The 19,767-nt window shown below is 61.8% G+C and overlaps 2 protein-coding genes across 8 annotated transcripts in view; both read right to left on the bottom strand.

Annotated features, from left to right (window-relative positions):
• The window catches only part of USP48 (ubiquitin specific peptidase 48), a 59,672-nt gene extending 52,618 nt beyond the window's left edge, over positions 1-7,054 (bottom strand). For all 5 annotated transcript variants that reach the window (XR_010308609.1, XM_064172366.1, XM_064172367.1 and 2 more), the window contains exons 1-4: positions 6,853-7,054; positions 5,460-5,580; positions 3,900-4,047; positions 661-788 (exon numbers count right to left, since the gene is read on the bottom strand). Coding sequence is in view for 4 of the 5 variants with exons in the window: in XM_064172366.1 (XP_064028436.1) it covers positions 661-788; positions 3,900-4,047; positions 5,460-5,580; positions 6,853-6,986 (531 nt within the window). In the remaining variant the exon portion in view is untranslated. The remainder of the gene's footprint in view (positions 1-660; positions 789-3,899; positions 4,048-5,459; positions 5,581-6,852) is intronic.
• A 1,188-nt stretch (positions 7,055-8,242) lies between these two features.
• The window catches only part of HSPG2 (heparan sulfate proteoglycan 2), a 67,865-nt gene continuing 56,340 nt past the window's right edge, over positions 8,243-19,767 (bottom strand). For all 3 annotated transcript variants that reach the window (XM_064172354.1, XM_064172356.1, XM_064172355.1), the window contains 17 exons: positions 19,179-19,263; positions 18,949-19,093; positions 18,753-18,852; positions 18,559-18,668; positions 18,359-18,467; positions 18,182-18,280; positions 16,467-16,688; positions 14,910-15,142; positions 13,870-14,047; positions 12,204-12,326; positions 12,069-12,122; positions 11,867-11,942; positions 10,592-10,670; positions 10,411-10,481; positions 10,223-10,306; positions 10,034-10,137; positions 8,243-8,759 (listed from right to left, as the gene is read on the bottom strand). In XM_064172354.1, the coding sequence (XP_064028424.1) occupies positions 8,596-8,759; positions 10,034-10,137; positions 10,223-10,306; positions 10,411-10,481; positions 10,592-10,670; positions 11,867-11,942; positions 12,069-12,122; positions 12,204-12,326; positions 13,870-14,047; positions 14,910-15,142; positions 16,467-16,688; positions 18,182-18,280; positions 18,359-18,467; positions 18,559-18,668; positions 18,753-18,852; positions 18,949-19,093; positions 19,179-19,263 (2,036 nt within the window). In that variant the 3' untranslated portion in view covers positions 8,243-8,595. The remainder of the gene's footprint in view (positions 8,760-10,033; positions 10,138-10,222; positions 10,307-10,410; positions 10,482-10,591; positions 10,671-11,866; positions 11,943-12,068; positions 12,123-12,203; positions 12,327-13,869; positions 14,048-14,909; positions 15,143-16,466; positions 16,689-18,181; positions 18,281-18,358; positions 18,468-18,558; positions 18,669-18,752; positions 18,853-18,948; positions 19,094-19,178; positions 19,264-19,767) is intronic.

Here is a 19,767-nt window from a genome sequence, read left to right as displayed (position 1 = left end):
TCCCATCGCTCCTTGTGCTCCTCCTGATCTCCCTGTCCCCATCCCATCGCTCCTTGTGCTCCTCCTGACCTCCCTGTCCCCACCTCATCACCCCCTGTGCTTCTCCTGACCTCCCTGTCCCCACCTCATCACCCCCTGGGCTCCTCCTGACCTTCCCCAGCCTCCTCCTAGATAACCTGGGCTCTTCCTGATCTTTCCAGTGCCCCTCTTGCCCAACCTCTCCCCATACCATTGGTTCCTGGGCTCCTCCTGACCCTCCCTGTCCCCATCTTGTCACACCCTGGGTTCCTCCTGACCTTCCCAGGCCTCCTCCTGACCAACCTTCTCAGTGGCTATTTCCTGAGAGAATTGTGACTCTTAGAACCACAAAGGCTGGAAAAGACCTCAAATAGCACCAAGTCTGACCTGGCTTCTTACTGCCTCACCTACCTCTATCCCATTGGCTCCAGGCCTTCCCCAGCCAACTCCTAGCTTCCTTAGGCTCCTCCCACCCTTCCCTAGGCTCCTCCTGGCCTCCCACACTAAGGGGCAAGACCTGGAACACCTCTGTGTTTGCAGCAGGCAGCACAACCCATCTGAGAAAGGGCAAGCTACCAAGAAACAGTGGCTTGAGCCTGCTTGAACGAGGGTGTCAAGTGGAGGGACTCATCTCCAGCCTACCTGCTGCTGCCCTGTGTCCAGGCCCAGTGCTTTGACAAAGCCTGAGGGGTCAATGTATCTCCTCTTGCTGTTCTGCAGCAGGGCAAACAGGTACTGCAGGTGCTCACAGATGGTCTGGGGCTCATAATCTGGTGAAGAATTGATAAGATCCACATGTGAAGGTGTGGAGAGACTGTAACAGGCTGCCCAGGGAGGCTGTGGACATCCCCTCCCTGGAGGTGTTCAAGACCAGGCTGGATGAGGCCTTGAGTGAGCTGGGCTGGTGGGAAGTGTCCCTGCCCATGGCAGAGGGTTGGACCTGGATGAGCTTTGAGGCTGGAGCTGGATGATCGTTAAGGTCTTTTCCAGTCCAACCCAGTCCTGCATTCCATGGGTCTCTGGCAATGGAGATCACAGAATCAGGCAGGTTGGCAGAGAGCTCCAAGCTCAGCCAGCACAACCTAGCACCCAGCCCTGCCCAACCAACCAGACCATGGCACTCAGTGCCCCAGCCAGCCTTGGCTGCAACACCTCCAGCCACACAGACTCCACCACCTCCCTGGGCAGCCCATTCCAATGCCAATCACTCTCTCTGACAACAACTTCCTAACAACATCCAGCCTCAACCTGCCCTGCCACAGCTTCAGCCTGGGGCCCCTTCTTCTCTTGCTGGCTGCCTGGCAGCAGAGCCCAACCCCTCCTGGCTACAGCCTCCCTGCAGGCAGCTGCAGACAGCAATGAGCTCTGCCCTGAGCCTCCTCTGCTGCAGGCTGCACACCCTCAGCCTCTCCTCAAAGAAGCAAGATCCACATGTGAAGGTGTGGAGAGACTGCAACAGGCTGCCCAGGGAGGTTGCAGATTTCCCCTCCCAGGAAGTTTTCAAGGCCAGGCTGGATGAGGCCTTGAGCAAGCTGGGCTGGTGGGAGGTGTCCCTGCCTGCAGCAGGGGCTTGGACCTGGACGATCCTTGAGGCTGGAGCTGGATATCTTTAAGGTCTCTTTCAACCCAACCCAGACTCTTTGAGTCTCTGGCAGTGGGGATGCTGGGCTAGCAGCACTGGGCTTGGCTCTGGAAGGCTCTGAGAACATCAAGGCCCTCCTGATGCTATCTGCAAGCTGCTGCTGCAGCATCTGTTGAGATCTGGATTGTTTTGGGGATCTAGAACTGGCTCCAAGAGAAGGCAAAACTCTGCCAACATAGCCCCAAGCAGCCTCCTCCCTCTGGAGATTCAGTGCTTGACATCAGAACTTCTGACAGGCTGAGGGGCAGTGGCTTTGAGCAGGGGGAGGGGAGATTGAGACTGGAGATGAGGAAGAGATTCTGGACAGTGAGGGTGGGAAGAGATTGGCACAGGCTGCCCAGGAAGGCTGTGGATGCCCTCTCCCTGGAGGTGTCCAAGGCCAGGCTGGATGAAGCTTTGAGCAAGCCAGGCCAGTGGGAGGTGTCCCTGCCTGTGGCAGGGGGTTGGACCTGGATGATCTTTAAGACCCCTTCCAACCCAACCCACTCTATGATTGCAGCAGCTGAGGGCAAGAGACAACTGGTTCAGGGCAAGAGAATTCCCTTGGTCTTCCTTTGGTCAGGTTAATGTAATGACTGGAAATTATGGGAGGAGGGGGGAGGGGCAGGGCTAAAGCTGCTTTAAATGATTGTGAGATTTACAAGTCAGTGATGACAGCAAAATCACTGCACAGGCTGAAACAGAAAGTCACTCAGGCTGGAGGAGCCACTCAAGATGATCAATTCCAACCATAACCACCCTGCAGTGCCTCACAAGAGCTGAGTTGAAGCTGGTTGTTGTGTAGCAACAGCTGCTTTTTTACCCCAAGCAGTGAAACACCATTAAAACCAGGATGAACACAGGCAGAATCAGGCAGCTGACCTACACCTACAGCTCACACCACACACAAAGGGACATGGCTGGAGACCACCATGGCTGGGAGGGCACTGAGAGCCTTTAGCATACTACAAACCTACATTTTCACCTTGCCATGGGCTGAGTGGAGCTCCACAGCAGCTCCAACCCCTGTGCTTCCACTCCCAGCACCATCACTAAGCTGGGAAGCAGCTCAGCAAGAAACAACCCCAAATTCAGCTTTCCAGCCAAGCAGATCAGTTTGATGTAAGAAGTAACTTGGATAAAGGTTGGTTTGTCTCCAGCAGGTGGGTGATGGGGTCAAAAACAACAGCGTGGAGGTGAGACAAGTGGCTGTAGCTTCTCCTATTGGCTCTCTCACACTATCACAGGGGTTGGAAGGGACCTCTGGAAATCATCAAGGCCAAGGAAAGGTCACCCAGATAAGGCCACAGGATTGTTTGGGGAGGAAAAGAGCTCTAAGATCAAGTCCTCCACACCACCATGGCCACTAAACTATGCCCCCAAGTGCCATGGCCACACCTTTCTTGAACACCTTCAGGGATGGGGACTCCACCACCTCCCTGGGCAGCCTGTGCCAGTGCCTGACTGCTCTTGCAGTGAGGAAATTGTTCCTCGTGTCCAACCTAAGCTTCCTCTGACACAATTTTAGGCCATACAGGAACACATCCAGGTGGGCCTGGAACGTCTCCAGAGATGGAGACTCCACCACCTCTCTGGGCAGCCTGGGCCAGTGCCTGACTGCTCTTGCAGTGAAGAAATTGTTCCTCGTGTCCAACCTAAGCTTCCCCTGGCACAACTTCAGGCCACACAGGAATACATCCAGATGGGCCTGGAATGTCTCCAGAGATGGAGACTCCACCACCTGCCTGGGCAGCCTGCTCTGTCAGCCTTATATTCAAGAAGTTCCTCCTCATGCTGAGATGAAACTCAGGTGAAGTTTGTGCCTCTTATCCCTTATCCTGTCACTGGGCACCACTGACCAAAGCCTGGCCCCATCCTCCTGCCGCCCACCCTTGAAGTATTGACCAGCACTGATAGAGTTGCCCAGGGAGGTTGTGGATGCTCCTCCCTGGTTGGATGAGGCCTTGAGTGACCTGTTCTAGTGGGAGGTGTCCCTGCCTATGGCAGGGGGTTGGAACTGGCTGATCCTTGAGGTCCCTTCCAACCTAAACCATTCTATGACTCTATGATGAGCATCTCCCTCAGCCTGCCCTTCTCCAGCCAAAACAGCCCCAACTCTCTCAGCCTTTCTTCACAAGAGAGATGTTCCACGCCCCTCAGCATCTTTCCTGAGGGGACTGGAGGACCAAAGCTGATGCCAGTGTGTGAAATTCTAAGGAGAAAGGCAGCAAAACTACCCCTGCTGGCAGCCTCCACCCACCTTTGTCTTTGGGGATGCCCTCCCCAGCCGCGTACTCGCTGGGACACAGGTAGAGGGCTTGGCGCAGCTCCAGGTTCAGAAACCACATCTGGAGGAAGGTGTTGACGTAGCAGGTGGCTCCCAGGTTGGTTAAGCCCACAAAGGCATTCTGGAGAGAGAGAGACAAGCAATGCTTGTCAGTGTGGAGGAGCAGGACCCACCCCTGCAGCTGGCAGGGAGGGCTCAGAACCAGAGCCTGTTCTGTGCAGCATCTGCACCAATGACCTGGCCAAGAGGATCACAGAACCACCCAGGCTGGCAAAGCCCCTCAGGATCACCAAGTCCAACCTAGAGCCCTGCTCCACAAGAGTCATCTTAAACCACATCCCCAAGCACCTTTAAATGCATGCAGGGTGGGTGACTCCACCACCTCCCTGGGCAGCCCATTCCAGTCCCTGACCACTCTCTCAGTGAATAACTTCTTCCCAATGTCTAATCCAAACCTACCCAGTTTCAGCTTGAGGCCATTCCCCCTTGTTCTGTCTCCAAGTACCTGTGAGAAGAGGCCAGCAGCAGCCTCACCACAATGTCCCTTCAGGTAGCTGCAGACAGCAGTGAAGTCTCCCCTCAGATCAAGGCACTCTCAGTCAGACTGTAGAGGGCACCAAGCTGGGTGGGATGTTGATCTGATGGAGGGTCAGAGGCCCTACAGAGGGATCTGGCCAGACTGGATCAATAGGCTGAGGACAGCAGGAAGAGGTTCAACAAGGGCAAGGGCTGGATCCTGCACACTTGGGTCACAACAACCCCATGAAGGCTCCAGACCTGGGGCAGTGGCTGCCTAGCAGAGAACGACCTGGGGGTGCTGGTTGGAAGCAGCTGAAGATGAGCCAGGGTGTGCCCAGGTGGCCCAGAAGGCCACCAGCAGCCTGATTTGGATCAGCAAGAGTGTGGCCAGCAGGAGCAAGGCAGGGATTGTCCCCCTGTACTAGGCACTGAGCCTTAGGCTTCAGTTTTGAGCCCCTCACTGTAAGAAGGGCATTGAGGGGCTGGAGAAGGTCCAAGTAAGGACAACAAAGCTGGGGAATGGTCTGGAGTACATCTGAGGAGGGGCTGAGGGGTCTGGGATCCTTGAGCCTGGAGAAAAGGAGGCTGAGGGGAGACCTCATTGCTCCCTAGAGCTCTCAGAAAGGAGGCTAGAGCCAGGTGGGGGTTGGTCTCTTCTGCCAGGGAACAAGTGACAGGACAAGAGGAAATGGCCTCAGGCTGCCCCAGGGGAAGTTTAGGTTGGACATTTCTTTACTGAAAGGGTTCTGAAAGGCTGGCCCAGGCTGCCCAGGGAGGTGGCTGAATCCTCACCCCTGGAAGCGTTTCAGAGAGGCAGAGATGTGCTGCTGAGGGCCACAGCCTGGCACCAGCCTCGGCAGAGTTACAGAATGAATCAGATGGCTTTAAAGATCCTTCCCAACCAAACACCACTCTGCGGTTCTGCAAGGAACTCCTCCCCTGCCCCTGCCTCTGTCCCCACCTCCAGCGGGGAGGAGTGGGATGGGTCCTGGGGGCACTCCCACACACTGGTACCTTCTTCCTGCGCTCGCAGTTGGGGTCGTCGATGTTGTGGAAGCTGTTCTCGTCGATCTCTCCCAGCCAGATGTGCTCCCCGATGCCCACCAGGCAGTTGGGGTTCCCCCGGCAGTTCCTCCTGCAACCAGCACCCACCCAGCGGTCACCCTGCGGCCAGGGACGCTGCTGCCCCTTCTGAGGGGGAGGGGACCGGGGATGAGGGAAACAAGGGAGACTCCAGCATGCTGATCAGAACAGAGGGAAAAGGGTCCCCACTACGGCCCCCAGAAACGGTTAGGGGCAAAGGAGGTGGAGAACTAGAGGGGAGGAAAGGGGAACCCAGGGAAGAGTAGAGGAGCCTTAGGGAAGGAGATGGAGAGGCAGAGGAGGAGAACAAGGGGAACCCAGGGAAGAGCTCAGGAGCCTTAGGGAAGGGGATGGAGAACTAGAGGAGGAGAACAAGGGGAACCCAGGGAAGAGCTCAGGAGCCTTAGGGATGGAGATGAAGAACTAGAGGAGGAGAACAAGGGGAACCCAGGGAAGAGTAGAGGAGCCTTAGGGAAGGAGATGGAGAGGCAGAGGAGGAGAACAAGGGGAACCCAGGGAAGAGCTCAGGAGCCTTAGGGAAGGAGATGGAGAACTAGAGGAGGAGAACAAGGGGAACCCAGGGAAGAGTTCAGGAGCCTTAGGGAAGGAGATGGAGAACTAGAGGAAGGAAAAAGGGGAACCCAGGGAAGAGTACAGGGCCCTTACATGGTCCCCTGTATTTAGAAAGTCAGGCTGGAAGAGATGCTCCTCACAACCACAAAAGGACTCCTCTAAAATCTGAGAAGCCAGGCAAGCAGCCCACCCTAAAACTGGTCTAGGGGAGGTCCTGTACATCGGGGAAGCCTGACAAGGAGAGGAATCCCCTTAAACTGAGGAGGCAGGGAGAGAGGAAAGCTCTCCACAGGCCTCAGAGGGTGCCCTGTAGCTGAGGTGACAGGCGAGAAGAGAGGTGCCCTGTAACCCCGGGAGGGAACCCTAAGCTCTGAGGATCCCGGCAGGGCAAGGAGCCTCCCCAGCCGCGGGGGTGTCTCTGTATCCGAGGGGCCGGGCAAGGAAAGCTGTTCCTCCCGCGTGGGAATCCCATACTGGGGAATGGGGGTCCAAAACGACGGATACAGGCGGCCCCCATCGATCCCGAGGGACACAGGACGGGCAGCTGCTTGCCCAGCCTGACGGCAGGGGGAGGACCATGGAGGCCCCCACAGGCCTGGGCTGAGAAACGGAGAGAGAGGAACGTGTGCACCCCCGGAGCCGGAGCGGGGAGGGTGTCTGGGGCGTCCTGAGGGCTCAGATACGGTGTCGGGGGGAGGCGGAGGTGAGCCCCGGGAGGGGAGCGGGCCCGGGGCGGGGGTCCCGGCGGTACCGGCAGGCTCCGCGCTGGCAAGGCTCCAGCCCGACGCGATAGGCCGCTTCGATGTGCTCCTGCGCCACGGCCTCGGGCGGCACCGTCTCCGTCCAGCGCCACGCTGCTTTCTCCAGCTGCAGCCGCGGGGCCATGACCGCCGCTCTCCCCTGGCCGCCTCCTCCGGCTCGGGGCCTACCTCGGCCCCAGCCCTGGTCCCGGTCCCACCCGGCCCCTCCCGCCGCCGCCGCCGCCGCCGCCGCCGCCGCCGCCGCCGTCAGGCTCCGCAGCGTCACCAACGCGACGCGCTCCCGGGCGCGAGGCGCAGACGTCACGGGCTGCGACGCGCGAATATCCGGGGGCGGGGCCTACTCCCTCGGGGGGGCGGGGCCCATCCCACATGGGCCGGGGCCTACCTTGCAGGGGGCGGGGCCTACCGCGCAGGGGGCGGGGAATACCCTGCAGGGGGCGGGGTTTATGTATGTCCCGCCCCGAGCGCGGCGCTGGGTTGGGTCGTGGCAGTGCCCAGCGCCGTCCGCGCCCCCACGGACCCCCCCCCCCGGCCCAGGCCTCCGTCCGCGGTGCCTCTGCACCCCCCGAAGCCCCAGTCAGAGAATCACGGAATGGGTTAGGTTGGAAGGGAGCTCAAAGCTCAGCCTGCTCCAACCCTCTGCCACAGGCAGGGACAGCTCCCACTGGGACAGGTCGCTCAAGGTCTCGTCCAGCCTGGTCCTGAGCACCTCCAGGGAGGTTGTGGAGCACAGAATCACCCAACGTGATCAAAGATCACGTTGGGTGATTCTGTGCTCCACAACCTCCCTGGGCAACCTGTGCCAGGGTCTCACCACCCTCAACCTGTGCCAATTCCAAGTCCCTGCACCCCGTACCATACCCCTCCCGCCCTGTACGCCCACCCACACCATACCCACCCATCCAAACCATAGTTCCCACCCCCCCCATCTATACCATCCCTACCCTCATCCACACCATATCACGCCCCCCCCGTGCCCCCTCCTCCATACCATACCCCTCCCACTCCCCATCTATACCATACCCCCCACCCCCCCCATCCATACCATACCTCCCATGCCCCCTCATCCATACCATACACCCCCCTCCCCATCCATACCACATCACCCATGCCCCCCCACCCATACCATCCCCCCCCCTCCCCATCCATACCATCCTCCATCCCCCCCATTCATACCATAACCCCCCACTCCCCATCCATACCATAACCCCCCCATCCATACCATTCCTCTGTCCCCCCATCCATACCATAACCCCCCACTCCCCATCCATACCATAACCCCCCCATCCATACCATCCCTCTGTCCCCCCATCCATACCATAACCCCCCACTCCCCACCCATACCATCCCCCCACCCCTGCAGCACAGCCAAACCAGTCACTGTCTCTCTCTCTCTCTCTCTCTTTATTAACTGTCCCCAAGGAGGGGTCCCCCCAGCACCCCGATTGTCCCTTGCACCCCCACCCTGCCGCCACCGCCCCGGGGGGCACCCAGGCGGCCCGGCCGCCCTGCCACAGTCTCTGTGTGTGCGTGTTGGGCAGGGGGGGGTCCGGTCCGGTGTGGGGTGGGGTAGGGTGGGGGGGTGTAAACAGATGTGGGGGTCCCTGCCCCCCCCCCGGCATCACCCCGGGGCAGCGAAGCACCGTGTCCTCCTGGCCCGGGCTTTGGGCTTGCTTCTGAAATGGGTAACATTGGCCAAACTCCCCCCGGAACGCACGTGGGGAGGGGGGGGCTTAGGAAGGGCAGGGGGGCACAGGGGACCCCCCCACCGCGCCGTGCCGCAGGTCAATGGGGTGCCGGGGGGTGCCGGCGGGGGCCAGCACCAGCCCCCGCAGGCACCCGGTGATGCCAGAGCTGAACCTGCCTGACGTCAGGCCGCGGGGGTCCGGGGCACCGCCTGCGGGGACGCGTGGGGACGCATGGGGACACGGAGGAGCCCCCGGAGCTCGCCCAGGGTCCTGTCCCCTGCCCGTGGCCATCCCACATCCCATCAGGTGACCCAACTCCCAGCCCAGCTCATGGACAGCCTCTGTCCCATCCCACACCCCAGCCACGGGTCCCACCCCACATCCCACCCCCTCTCCATCCCCTGTTCCATCCCATATGCCATCAGGTAGTCTCTCTCCCCACATCCATTCTGTGTCCCATCCCATGTCCCATCCAGTTGTCATCCATGTCCCATCAGGCAGCCCCACTCCATGTCCCACTCTGTATCCCATCAGGTGTTCCATTCCTTGTCTACCCCATCCCATATCCCACATCCCACCCCGTGTCCAATCCAGTCTCCATCCCATGTCCCATCCCATGCCCCAGCCACGTGTCCCATGTCATATCCCACCCCCTCTCCATCCCATGCTCCATCCCATATGCTGTCAGGTAGTTTCCACTCCACATCCATTCTGTGTCTCATCCCATGTCCCATCAGGTGCCTCCATCCCCTGTCCCAGACAGTTTCTATCCCAGTCCCATGTCCCATCCCATGTCCCATCAGGTGCCTCCACCCAATGTCCCAGACAGTTAATGTCCCATCCCATGTCCCATCAGGTGCCTCCATCCCCTGTCCCAGACAGTTTCTATCCCATCCCATGTCCCTTCAGGCAGTCCCCACCCCATGGCCCACTCTGTATCCCATCAGGTGTCCCATTCCTTGTCTACCCCATCCCATATCCCACATCCCACCCCGAGTCCAATCCAGTCTCCATCCCATGTCCTGTCAGATGTCTCCACATTCACCTCCTGTCCCACCTCACACCCATCCCACATCCCACCACGTGTCCCATCCCATGTCCCACCCAGTTCCATCCCTTGTCTCCTGTCCCAGCATATGTCCCCTCCCATGTCCCCCCCCACGCCCCAAGGAGTGTTCTGCCCTGTGTCCCCTCCCCTGTCCTGACCTGGGTTCCATCCCAAGTCCCATCCTGTCACCCTCCCGTGCCCATTCCCATCTCCTGCCCTGTGTCCCACCACATGTCCCACCCCGGGTCCCATCTTGTGCCCCACTCTTTGTCGACCCCATGTCCCCCCAGCATCCCATCTGGTGTCCCATCCTGTGTCCCACCCATGCCCATCCCACGCTCCACCCCGTGCGCATCCCCTATCCATCCCATGCCCACTCAAGGCCCCACTCAACCCCAGCCCTTGCCCCTCCTTGTTCCCCAGGTGCCACCGTACCCACGTAGATGCTGCCCTGGGTGTTGGCCATGATGTTGGCTCCTGGTGACTCCCCGCTCACCGGCTCCTCACCGTCCACCTGCAGCAGCCCTCGCTGGCCCTCCCTGCACAGGAGCCATCAGCACCTGCACCCTGCCCCCCACCCTGCACCCCACCCCCACCCTGCCCCCCACCCTGTCCCCTGCCCACCTGGTCACTGTCACCCGGTGCCACTCGCCGTCATTGATGGGGTCTTCAGACATGATGGTGGCCACACCACTGCCCAGCTGGTAGCTGCAAGGATGGCACAAGCTCAGCACAGGGCACACCCTCGGGTGGCATGAAGCACCCCTGGGTGACGCAGGGCACCCCTGGGTGACAGCGAGTGGCTCTCTCACCTGAACACCAGATGCCCATCCTTCAAACCGAGCCCAAGGAAGTCTTTGGCTTTGCCCCCCTCGCTGGGCTCCTGTGGGTGCAGTGGGGTGGTGAGCAAGTTGGGAGGCACCCTGACCCTCACCCTGAGGGCACTCAGCGCCCCGGTGCCCTCCCTGGCAGTGCCCACTCCTCCCTGCTCACCGCCCCATGCCACAGCAGCAGCCCATCGCTGCTGCCCGTCCGCAGCTCCAGCTCCATCGTCTCGGCTGCCTCAGGTGGGCTGCAAGGAGAGAGGGGAGGGGGCTCGCTGGGGGCAGCACCCTGGGGTGGGGGCAGCACCTTGGGGAGGGGGCAGCACCCGGGAAGGGGGCAACAGCTCAGGGTGGGAGAACCACCCTGGGAAGGTTGCAACACTCAGGAGGCTGCAACAACAGGAGGAGTGCAGCACCTGGGAAGGGTGCCAGTGCCCAAGAACAGTGGTGCAGTGGTGCCAAGGGTGCAGCAACCCAGAGGGTGCAATGCCATGATAGGTGCAGCACCCTGGGGAGGTTGCAATGGGTGCACCCTGGGAAGAATGCAGCACCCTGAGAGGACTGCAGTGGTGCCAGGGGTGCAGCAAGCCAGAGGGTGCAATGCCATGATGGGTGCAGAACCTCAGGGGGGATGCAATGGCTCGGTGAGTGCAGCACCCTGAGAAGGGCAGGTGGCATGATGAGTGCAGCACCCAGGAGGGTGCAGGGTGCAGCACCTTGAGGAAGGGTGCAGCAGTTCACAAGGAAGCAATGCCACGATGGGTGCAGCACTCCAGGAAGGCAGCCAAGTAGCAATGGATGCATTGCTGCAGGAGGGCTGCAGCAGCCTGGGAGGGTGCAGTGCTGTCAGAAGGAAGGGTGCCATGCAGTGGGAAGGGTGCAGCACCCACAGAGGCTGCGGCACTGCCATGGGTTCAACACCATGGCAAGAGTGCAGTGCTGTGATGAGTGCAGTGCTGTGATGGGTGCAGTGCTGTGGTTGGTGCAAGGCTGCGATGGGTGCAGTGCTGCGATGGGTGCAGTGCTGCGATGGGTGCAAGGCTGTGATGGGTGAAAGGCTGTGATGGGTGCAGTGCTATAATGGGTGCAGTGCTATAATCAGTGTAGTGCTGTGATGGGTGCAGTGCTGTGATGGGTGCAGTGCTATAATCGGTGCAGTGCTGTGATGGGTACAAGGCTGCAATGGCTGCAAGGCTGCGATGGGTGCAGTGCTGCGATGGGTGCAGTGCTGCAATGGGTGCAGTGCTGTGATGGGTGCAGTGCTGTGATGGGTGCAAGGCTGCAATGGGTGCAGTGCTGCGATGGGTGCAAGGCTCTGATGGGTGCCACACTGTGGGCAGTGTTCCAGTGCCATGAGAGAGGCTGCACACCACAGGCAGAGTGCCACACTGCAGGCATGGGTGCAGCACCCAGCTGAGGGTGCCCTGTCCCTGCTGTCACTCACCCGCGGGGGAAGAGGTATCCAGGCAGGGCCAAGTAGGAGCCATCCCGGAAGGCAGCACTGAACTGTCCGGGGGAGTCTGTGGGGAGAGGGGGGTGAGGGGGGTCCCGAGAAGGGTCCCGAGGGGGGTCCCACCCAGCTGCCATGCCCAGGGCACCGCTTCTGGGTGTCAAAGGGGTGGAAAAATGGATGCCCAATGACCTACCACTGCCCCCACTGCCTTCCTGCCACTCCTGCTCCAGCTCCGCCAGTGCCAAGCCTGTAAGTGAAGAGGGGTTGGACATGGGCATCATGTGCCCCCTCCGTGTCCCCAGGCGTCCCCACCTGTCCCCTGACTCACTGTGCTGGCAGTAGGGTCCGGTGTAGTCGGGTGGGCAGAGGCAGGTGCTGTCCTTGCAGGTGCCACCGTGCAGGCAGGGGTTGCGGTGCAGGCAGGCGTCCTCCTCCCGCTCGCAGCGTGGCCCTGGGCACACCGAGGGGACAGCAGGGTGGCATCAGCGGGGAAGGCATCCCCGGCGTGTGCCCAGCACACTAGCATGGCACACCAGACACGCAGAGCATGAGGGTGCCAGCTGCACACACACACACACAGAGACAATGCCCACAGGTGCAGTGCAGCCACGCACACAGAGCAGGCATGAGGCAGCACCCATGCAGAGCAGACATGCAAGCTGCACACACACGCACAGCACACAGACCACGCACACAGGTGCAGTGCAGGCATGAACAGGTGCAGTGCAGGCATGAACAGGTGCAGTGCAGGCCTGAGGCAGCACTCATGCAGATGCAAAGCACAGGTGCAAGCTGCACACACATGCAGACAGGTGTGTGCAATGCACACCCATGCACAGCACACAGCACGCACACAGGTGCGGTGCAGGCATGCACACGCAGCGCAGGCGTGCAGCAGCACATGTGCAGATGCACAGCACAGGTGCATGCACAGGGCACATGGCTGCACAGCACAGGTGCATGCACAGGGCACATGCTTACACATGCAGTGCACATGGATGCCTGGCATGCATGCACACACAGGTGCACAGCACACCTGCGTGCCCACACAGTGCCCACACTGTGGGCAGCACACACATGCACAGGGCACCTGTTTGCATGCAGCTGCACATGCACTGCTCACACCTGCACAGCAGACATGCAGAGTCTGCGTGTGCCTGCCTGCCAGGCACCCGTGTGCCCTGTGTGTGCCTGTGCCTGCCTGCCAGGCACCCGTGTGCCCCTTGCGTGCCTGTGTGCGTGCATGGTGTGCATGCCCACGCATGTGTGTGTGCTCGCCCATAACCACCCCATGCCATGTGCCCAAATCATGCCCACGTGTACCAACTTCACGTCCATAAGTGTCCACACATGCCTGCCCCACGCACATATGTGCCCACTTCATGCCCACACATGCCCACAGGTGCCCGTTCCATGTCCACGTGTGCTCACACATGCCTCCCCAATGCTCACACATGCCTACTCCATGCTCACACATGCCCACACACACCCACTCCATGCCCACACATGCCCACCCCATGCTCACACATGCCCACCTAATGCTCACACATGCCCACACACGCCCATTCCATGCTCACACATGCCTACTCCATGCTCACACATGCCCACACACGCCCACTCCGTGCCCACACATGCCCACCCCATGCTCACACATGCTCACCTAATGCTCACACATGCCCACTCCATGCTCACACACGCCCACTCCATGCCCACACATGCCCACTCCATGCTCAGACACGCCCACTCCATGCTCACACATGCCCACTCCATGCCCACACATGCCCACTCCATGCTCACACATGCCCACTCCATGCTCACACATGCCCACTCCATGCTCACACACGCCCACTCCATGCTCACACATGCCCACTCCATGCCCACACATGCCCACTCCATGCTCACACACGCCCACTCCATGCTCACACACGCCCACACATGCCCACACATGCCCATTCCATGCTGACACAGGCCCCCCGTGCCCGCCCAGTGCTCACCGCCGTAGCCGGGCGGGCAGAGGCAGCGGTAGGCAGTGGTGCCCGTGGGCAGGGGCAGGCAGCGGCCCCCATGCAGGCAGGCAGAGCGCAGGCAGGGAGAGCTCTGCCCACACTGCCCCACGCCTCGGCTGCGCAGGAAGCTGTAGGACAGATCCAGCTTCTTCCCGTTGATGGACACCTGCCACGGGGACACCAAGGTCACCTCCATGTCCCCAGCCCACCGAGGGACCAGCACAGGAGGCTCTGGGGGGGGTCTCACCTCTACTACAGACCCAGCGGGGATGGGGACACCAAGGCCACTTCCATGTCCCCAACCCACTGAGGGGACCCAGCACAGGGCAGGGGGAGGAGGGGAGGTGTCTTATCCTCTAACACAGTCCCGGAGGGGACAGGGACATCACTGCCACCTCCATGTCCCCAACCCACTCAGAGGACCTGAGATGAGGGCTTTGGAGGGATCTCAGCTGTCCAATGCAGTCCCAGAAGGTATGGGGACACCACTGCCACCCCCACGTCCCCTGGCAGGGGGCACTCAGCACAGGCTTGGCTAGGCACGGGGAGTTCACCTCTCCAAAGTGGGGGGGACACACCATGGTCACCCTCATGTCCCCAGCTCACCAAGGGGACCCAGCAGAGGGTTTTGAGGGGGATGGTGTCTCACTGATGCAGCCCCTGAAGGGATGGGGACACCACTGCCACCCCCCACGTCCCCAACCCACTGAGGTGCCCCCAGGTGCTCTCACCTCTCCAATGCAGCCCCTGAAGGGATGGGGACACCACTGCCACCTCTGTGACCCCATCCCACTGAGGGGACCTGACACGAGTGCTGTTAAGGGGTCTCACCTCTCCAGGGCAGTGCCAGAACAGAGTGGGACACCACTGCCACCTCTGTGTCCCCAACCCACCAAGAGGCCCCAGCACAGGGGGTCCTGAGGGTCTCACTGGTGCAGCCCCATAAGGGATGGGGACACCACTGCCACCCCCACGTCCCCAGCCCAGCGAGGTGCCCCAGGACAGGAGGGCTCTGGGGGGGCTCTCACCTCTCCGATGCAGCCCCGGAAGGTGGCATTGGTGGGGGGGCGCAGGGGGGGCTCGGTGCCCCCCAGGTAGAGGGGCGAGTGGAGGTTGAGGCCCTGGCTCTTGCCAGGCGAGGAGCGCTTCACCGGGGCGGCGTCGTCCAGCGCCAGCGTCCCGTCCTTGTGCACCCGCTCGGCTGTCACCCGGTGCCAGCGGCCCAGGGCCACCGGCTCCGTGCTCCGGAGGACTGCTGTGCCTGTGGGACACGATGGTGGCATCACAGGGGATGCCAAGGGTGGCTGGGTGCCTGGGAGATGCCCCCAGTGGTCCTGCAGGACTCTGGTGGTGGCAGAGGATGCCAGCGGTGACAGAGGAGCCTGATGCTGTGGCAGCGATGCCTGGAGGCACTGGCAGAGCCCCAGGATGCCACTGACCCCAGAGATGCCAACAGTGTGATGCCAGGGGACCCAAGTGACACCAAGAGACCCCAGCGATGCCTGCAGACTCTGGCAACACCTGGAGACCAAAGCGATGCCAGGGGGCTGAAGAGTGGCCTGAGAGACGCCTGGGGACACTGGCAGTGCCTCCACACCCTGGCGACACCCTGGCATCTCCCTGACAGCAAACGGCCTCAGTGATGCCCGGGGACACTGGCAGTGCCTGGGAACCTCAATCATGCCAAGGGGTGCCAGTGACACTCGGGGACCTCAGTGATGACAGGGGACCCTCAGTGACACCAGGGATGTTTGGGGACCTGGAGAATGCCCCCAGTGGTGACAGGGGATCCAAGTGGCACCAGTGGATTACACTGATGCCCAGAGACCCTGGCAGCATTTGGGGACCTCACTAATGCTAAGGGGACCCTGGTGGCAGCAAGGGACACCAGGGATGCTTGGGGACCAAGGAGGTAGCCTGCCTTACACTGGGGAATTCTGGTGGTGCTTGGGGACCCCAGTGGTGACAGAGGACATAAGAGGGCTCCACTGACACCCAGGGACCCTGGTGGCACTTGGGCACTAAAGAGATGCCAATGGACCCCACTGGTGTGACAATGATGCTCAGGGACATTAGCAGTGCCTGGGGACTCAGAAGATGGCATGGGACCTCAGGCACCTGATGGCAAGGGACCCTGGTGACATCAGGGGCATCTTGGTGACACATCAGTACCCCACTGGTGCCAGGGAACTCTGTAGATGCCATGGGGTCCTGGTGCTGCCCAGCAATGCCGGTGTCCCCAAGGGACCACAGTAACATGATGCCAGGGGACCCAAGTGACACCAGAAGACTCCAGTGATGCTGGCAGGGGGCCCTCAGGGATGCCCAGGGACCTTGGCAGCTCCTGGGGAGCTCCACGAGGCCAGGGGACACGGGTGACACTGAGGACCCTAAGAGTGCCAGCAGATCCTGGCGATGCTTTGGGACCCCAGTGACATGAAGAGAGCCTCCTGATGCCAGGGCACCAACGGACTCGACTGCAGGGACACCTTATGCCAGGTCACCACACCCATACCCCGGGACGCCGGTGCCACCACACCCCCACGGTGCCACCAGAGCCCACCAAAGTCAGGGTGCCAGCTCACCTGAGCCCAGCTCGTAGCGGAACTCGAGGTGCCCTCCCACCATGGCCAGGGCCACGAAGTCCTCCACGGGGGCAGCTTTGCCCGCGCTGAAGAGCAGGAGCCCATCGGGTGCCAGCGGCAGGAACTCGGCCTCCACCCGCAGCTCGTGGTGGACGTTGGTGAGGGGGGGGTAGGACACGAAGGCCCCCCCCTCGCTGAAGGATGGCACACTCACCGCCTCGCCTGCCACGCCCCAGAGCACCGCCGCGTTGGTGGGGCCTCAGCCTCCAGCCCCTGGTGCCCATCGGCCCCGGAGGGACCCCATCCTCCCTGCCCCTGGTGCCCATCGGCCTCCAGTGGGACCCCATCCTCCCTCCCCCTGGTGCCCATCCTCCCCTGTGGGACCCCATCCTCCCTCCCCCTGGTGCCCATCTGCCCCCAGTGGGACCCCATCCTCCCTCCCCCTGGTGCCCATCCTCCCCGGTGGGACCCCATCCTCCCTCCCCCTGGTGCCCATCCTCCCCGGTGGGACCCCATCCTCCCTCCCCTGGTGCCCATCTGCCCCCGGTGGGACCCCATCCTCCCTCCCCTGGTGCCCATCTGCCCCCAGTGGGACCCCATCCTCCCTGCCCCTGGTGCCCATCGGCCTCCAGTGGGACCCCATCCTCCCTGCCCCTGGTGCCCATCGGCCCCACTGGGACCCCATCCTCCCTGCCCCTGGTGCCCATCTGCCCCCAGTGGGACCCCATCCTCCCTCCCCCTGGTGCCCATCTGCCCCCAGTGGGACCCCATCCTCCCTGCCCCTGGTGCCCATCGGCCCCACTGGGACCCCATCCTCCCTCCCCCTGGTGCCCATCCTCCCCGGTGGGACCCCATCCTCCCTGCCCCTGTTGCCCATCCTCCCCAGTGGGACCCCATCCTCCCTGCCCCTGGTGCCCATCCTCCCCGGTGGGACCCCATCCTCCCTCCCCCTGGTGCCCATCCTCCCCTGTGGGACCCCATCCTCCCTGCCCCTGGTGCCCATCTGCCCCCGGTGGGACCCCATCCTCCCTGCCCCTGGTGCCCATCTGCCCCCGGTGGGACCCCATCCTCCCTCCCCCTGGTGCCCACCTCCCCTGGGTGGGACCTCAGCCTCCCTCTCCCTGGTGCCCATCTGTCCCAGTGGGAACCCATCCTCCCTCCCCCTGGTGCCCATCCTCTCTGGTGGGACCCCATCCTCCCTCCCCGTGGTGCCCATCTCCCCTGGGTAGAATCTCAGCCTCCCTCCCCATGCTGCCCATCTTCCCCTGGTGGGACCCCATCTCCTCAAGGTGGGACCCCATTTTCCAACCCCATGCTGCTCATCATGCCAAGGTGGGACCCCATCCTCCCTCCCCATGGTGCCCATCACACCAAGGTGGGACCCCATTGCCCACCCCATGTTTCCTAATCCATGACCAGGTTCCTAGAATGATGCCAACTTCAGGCTCCTGTCCCCACATTGGTCCCAGCCCTGTGTCATTTCCCCAGGGTGGTCTCTAATCCATGCCCATGGCCCCATGGCAGTCCCCACCCCATGCCCATTTCCCCAGTGAGGTCCCAGCCCCATGCCTATCTCCCTGGAGCAGCCTCCACCTTGTGCCTTTGTACCCAGGACAGCCCTCAGCCACGTCCCCATCACCTTGGGGCCATCCCCACCCCATGCCCGTGTGTTCAGGACGATGCCAGCCCTGTCCCCACGTCCTGGGCACGCTCACCCTCGGTGCATCTCTCGCCAGCCTTGCCCAGGTGGCAGCGGCAGGTGTAGCCCTGCCCGTCTGGCCGGTTGATGCAGGTGGCATCAGGCCCGCACGCCTCTGGAGGGTGACAGGCTGTGAGAACCCATCCGGGCAGGCACCCCTCGGAGCTGGCATCCCCAGGGGACGGGCACCTACCTGGGTGGCAGTGCAAAGCCTGCGAGTACTCGCAGTTGCTGCCAGTGAAGCCAGGGGGGCAGCGGCAGATGTAGGTGTCGCTGTCAGCATCCTGGCACACGCCACCGTTCTGGGGGTGGGGGGGAGGTGGTGACACAGGCATCAGCCGTGGCTGGCATTGGCTGGCAGCAGGTGGGCATCACCCCCTCCCCAAGCCTCACCTGGCACGGATGGTCCTGGCAGGTGGGACAGCTGGTGATCCCGTGTGCCCGCAGGTCCATGTCCCCAAAGGCCACCTCTTCCCCCTGGATGCGCAGCTGGCGCACACAGCCTGCGGAGGGTGGCAGATGGTGGCAGGAGGCACAGCACTTGGACACCCCCCCCCGCAGTGCCCACCCAGAGCTCCCTCACTCACCCATGAAGCCCTGGCTCAGGCCTGTCTTGGCCACGACGCTGAAATCAGGGTACCCGCCCAGGTACAGCTCCTCATTCAGATCCAGCCCCTGAAACTTCCCCTGAGGGCACAAGCAGGTGGGCACCACCTCCAGCACCCTGACCCCCCTGACCCCCCCACCCAACACACGGCAACCTCCCCCAGCCCCTGCAAATACCTGGGAGGTGCCATTAACCGGGGGGTGCCCATCCAGTGCCAGCGACCCCCGGGTGAGGTTGCGCAGCAGCCGCACTGTGTGGTACTCGCCCAGGCGCAGCGGCGTTGGGTGGCGGATGGTGGCCATGCCCGAGCCGGCGTCAAACCTGGGCGGGAGAACAAGAGGCGTGGGGGTGTGGGTGCTGGCACCCACGTGTGCCCCCTCCCACTGCACTCATTCCTGGGTCTCACCTGAACTCGGGGCGCCCACCCACCAAACCGAAGGAGATGAAGTCGGCGCCGCTGGTTTTCCGCTGCCCGTTGTAGAGGAGAAGACCTGGAGGGTGGCAGCAGGTCAGGCAGGATGGTGCCCACCCCAGGGGAGGGTCATGGCCCAGGGAGACCCCAGAATACCTCTGAGATGGAGGAGAACCCTCCCAGAAGGCAGAAAGTGGCTTGGGTGGACAGAGAATGGGAGGGAGGCTTGGATGGATGGAGTGGTGGATGGGAAATGGATGGAGGGAGGGATGGAGGGAGGGGTGGATGGGAAATGGAGGGAGGGATGGAGGGATGGGAAATGGATGGGTGGAGGGATGGAGGGATGGATAGGAAGTGGATAGACAGAGTGAGTGATGTATGGATGGATGGGAAATGGATGGATGGATGGATGGATGGATGGATGGATGGATGGATGAAAGAAGGGTCATATGGATGGATGGATGTGGTATGGATGGATGGGAAATGGATGGATGAAAGGGGGGACACATGGATGAATGGATGTGAAATGGATGGATGGATGGGAAATGGATGGATGTGGAATGTTTGGATGGATGGATGGATG

Source organism: Pogoniulus pusillus, chromosome 36 (assembly GCF_015220805.1).
Source record: "Pogoniulus pusillus isolate bPogPus1 chromosome 36, bPogPus1.pri, whole genome shotgun sequence".
Classification (NCBI taxonomy): Eukaryota; Metazoa; Chordata; class Aves; order Piciformes; family Lybiidae; genus Pogoniulus; species Pogoniulus pusillus.
The sequence above is the reverse complement of the archived record's forward strand: the minus strand, read 5'-3'. Positions and strand labels throughout refer to the sequence as shown.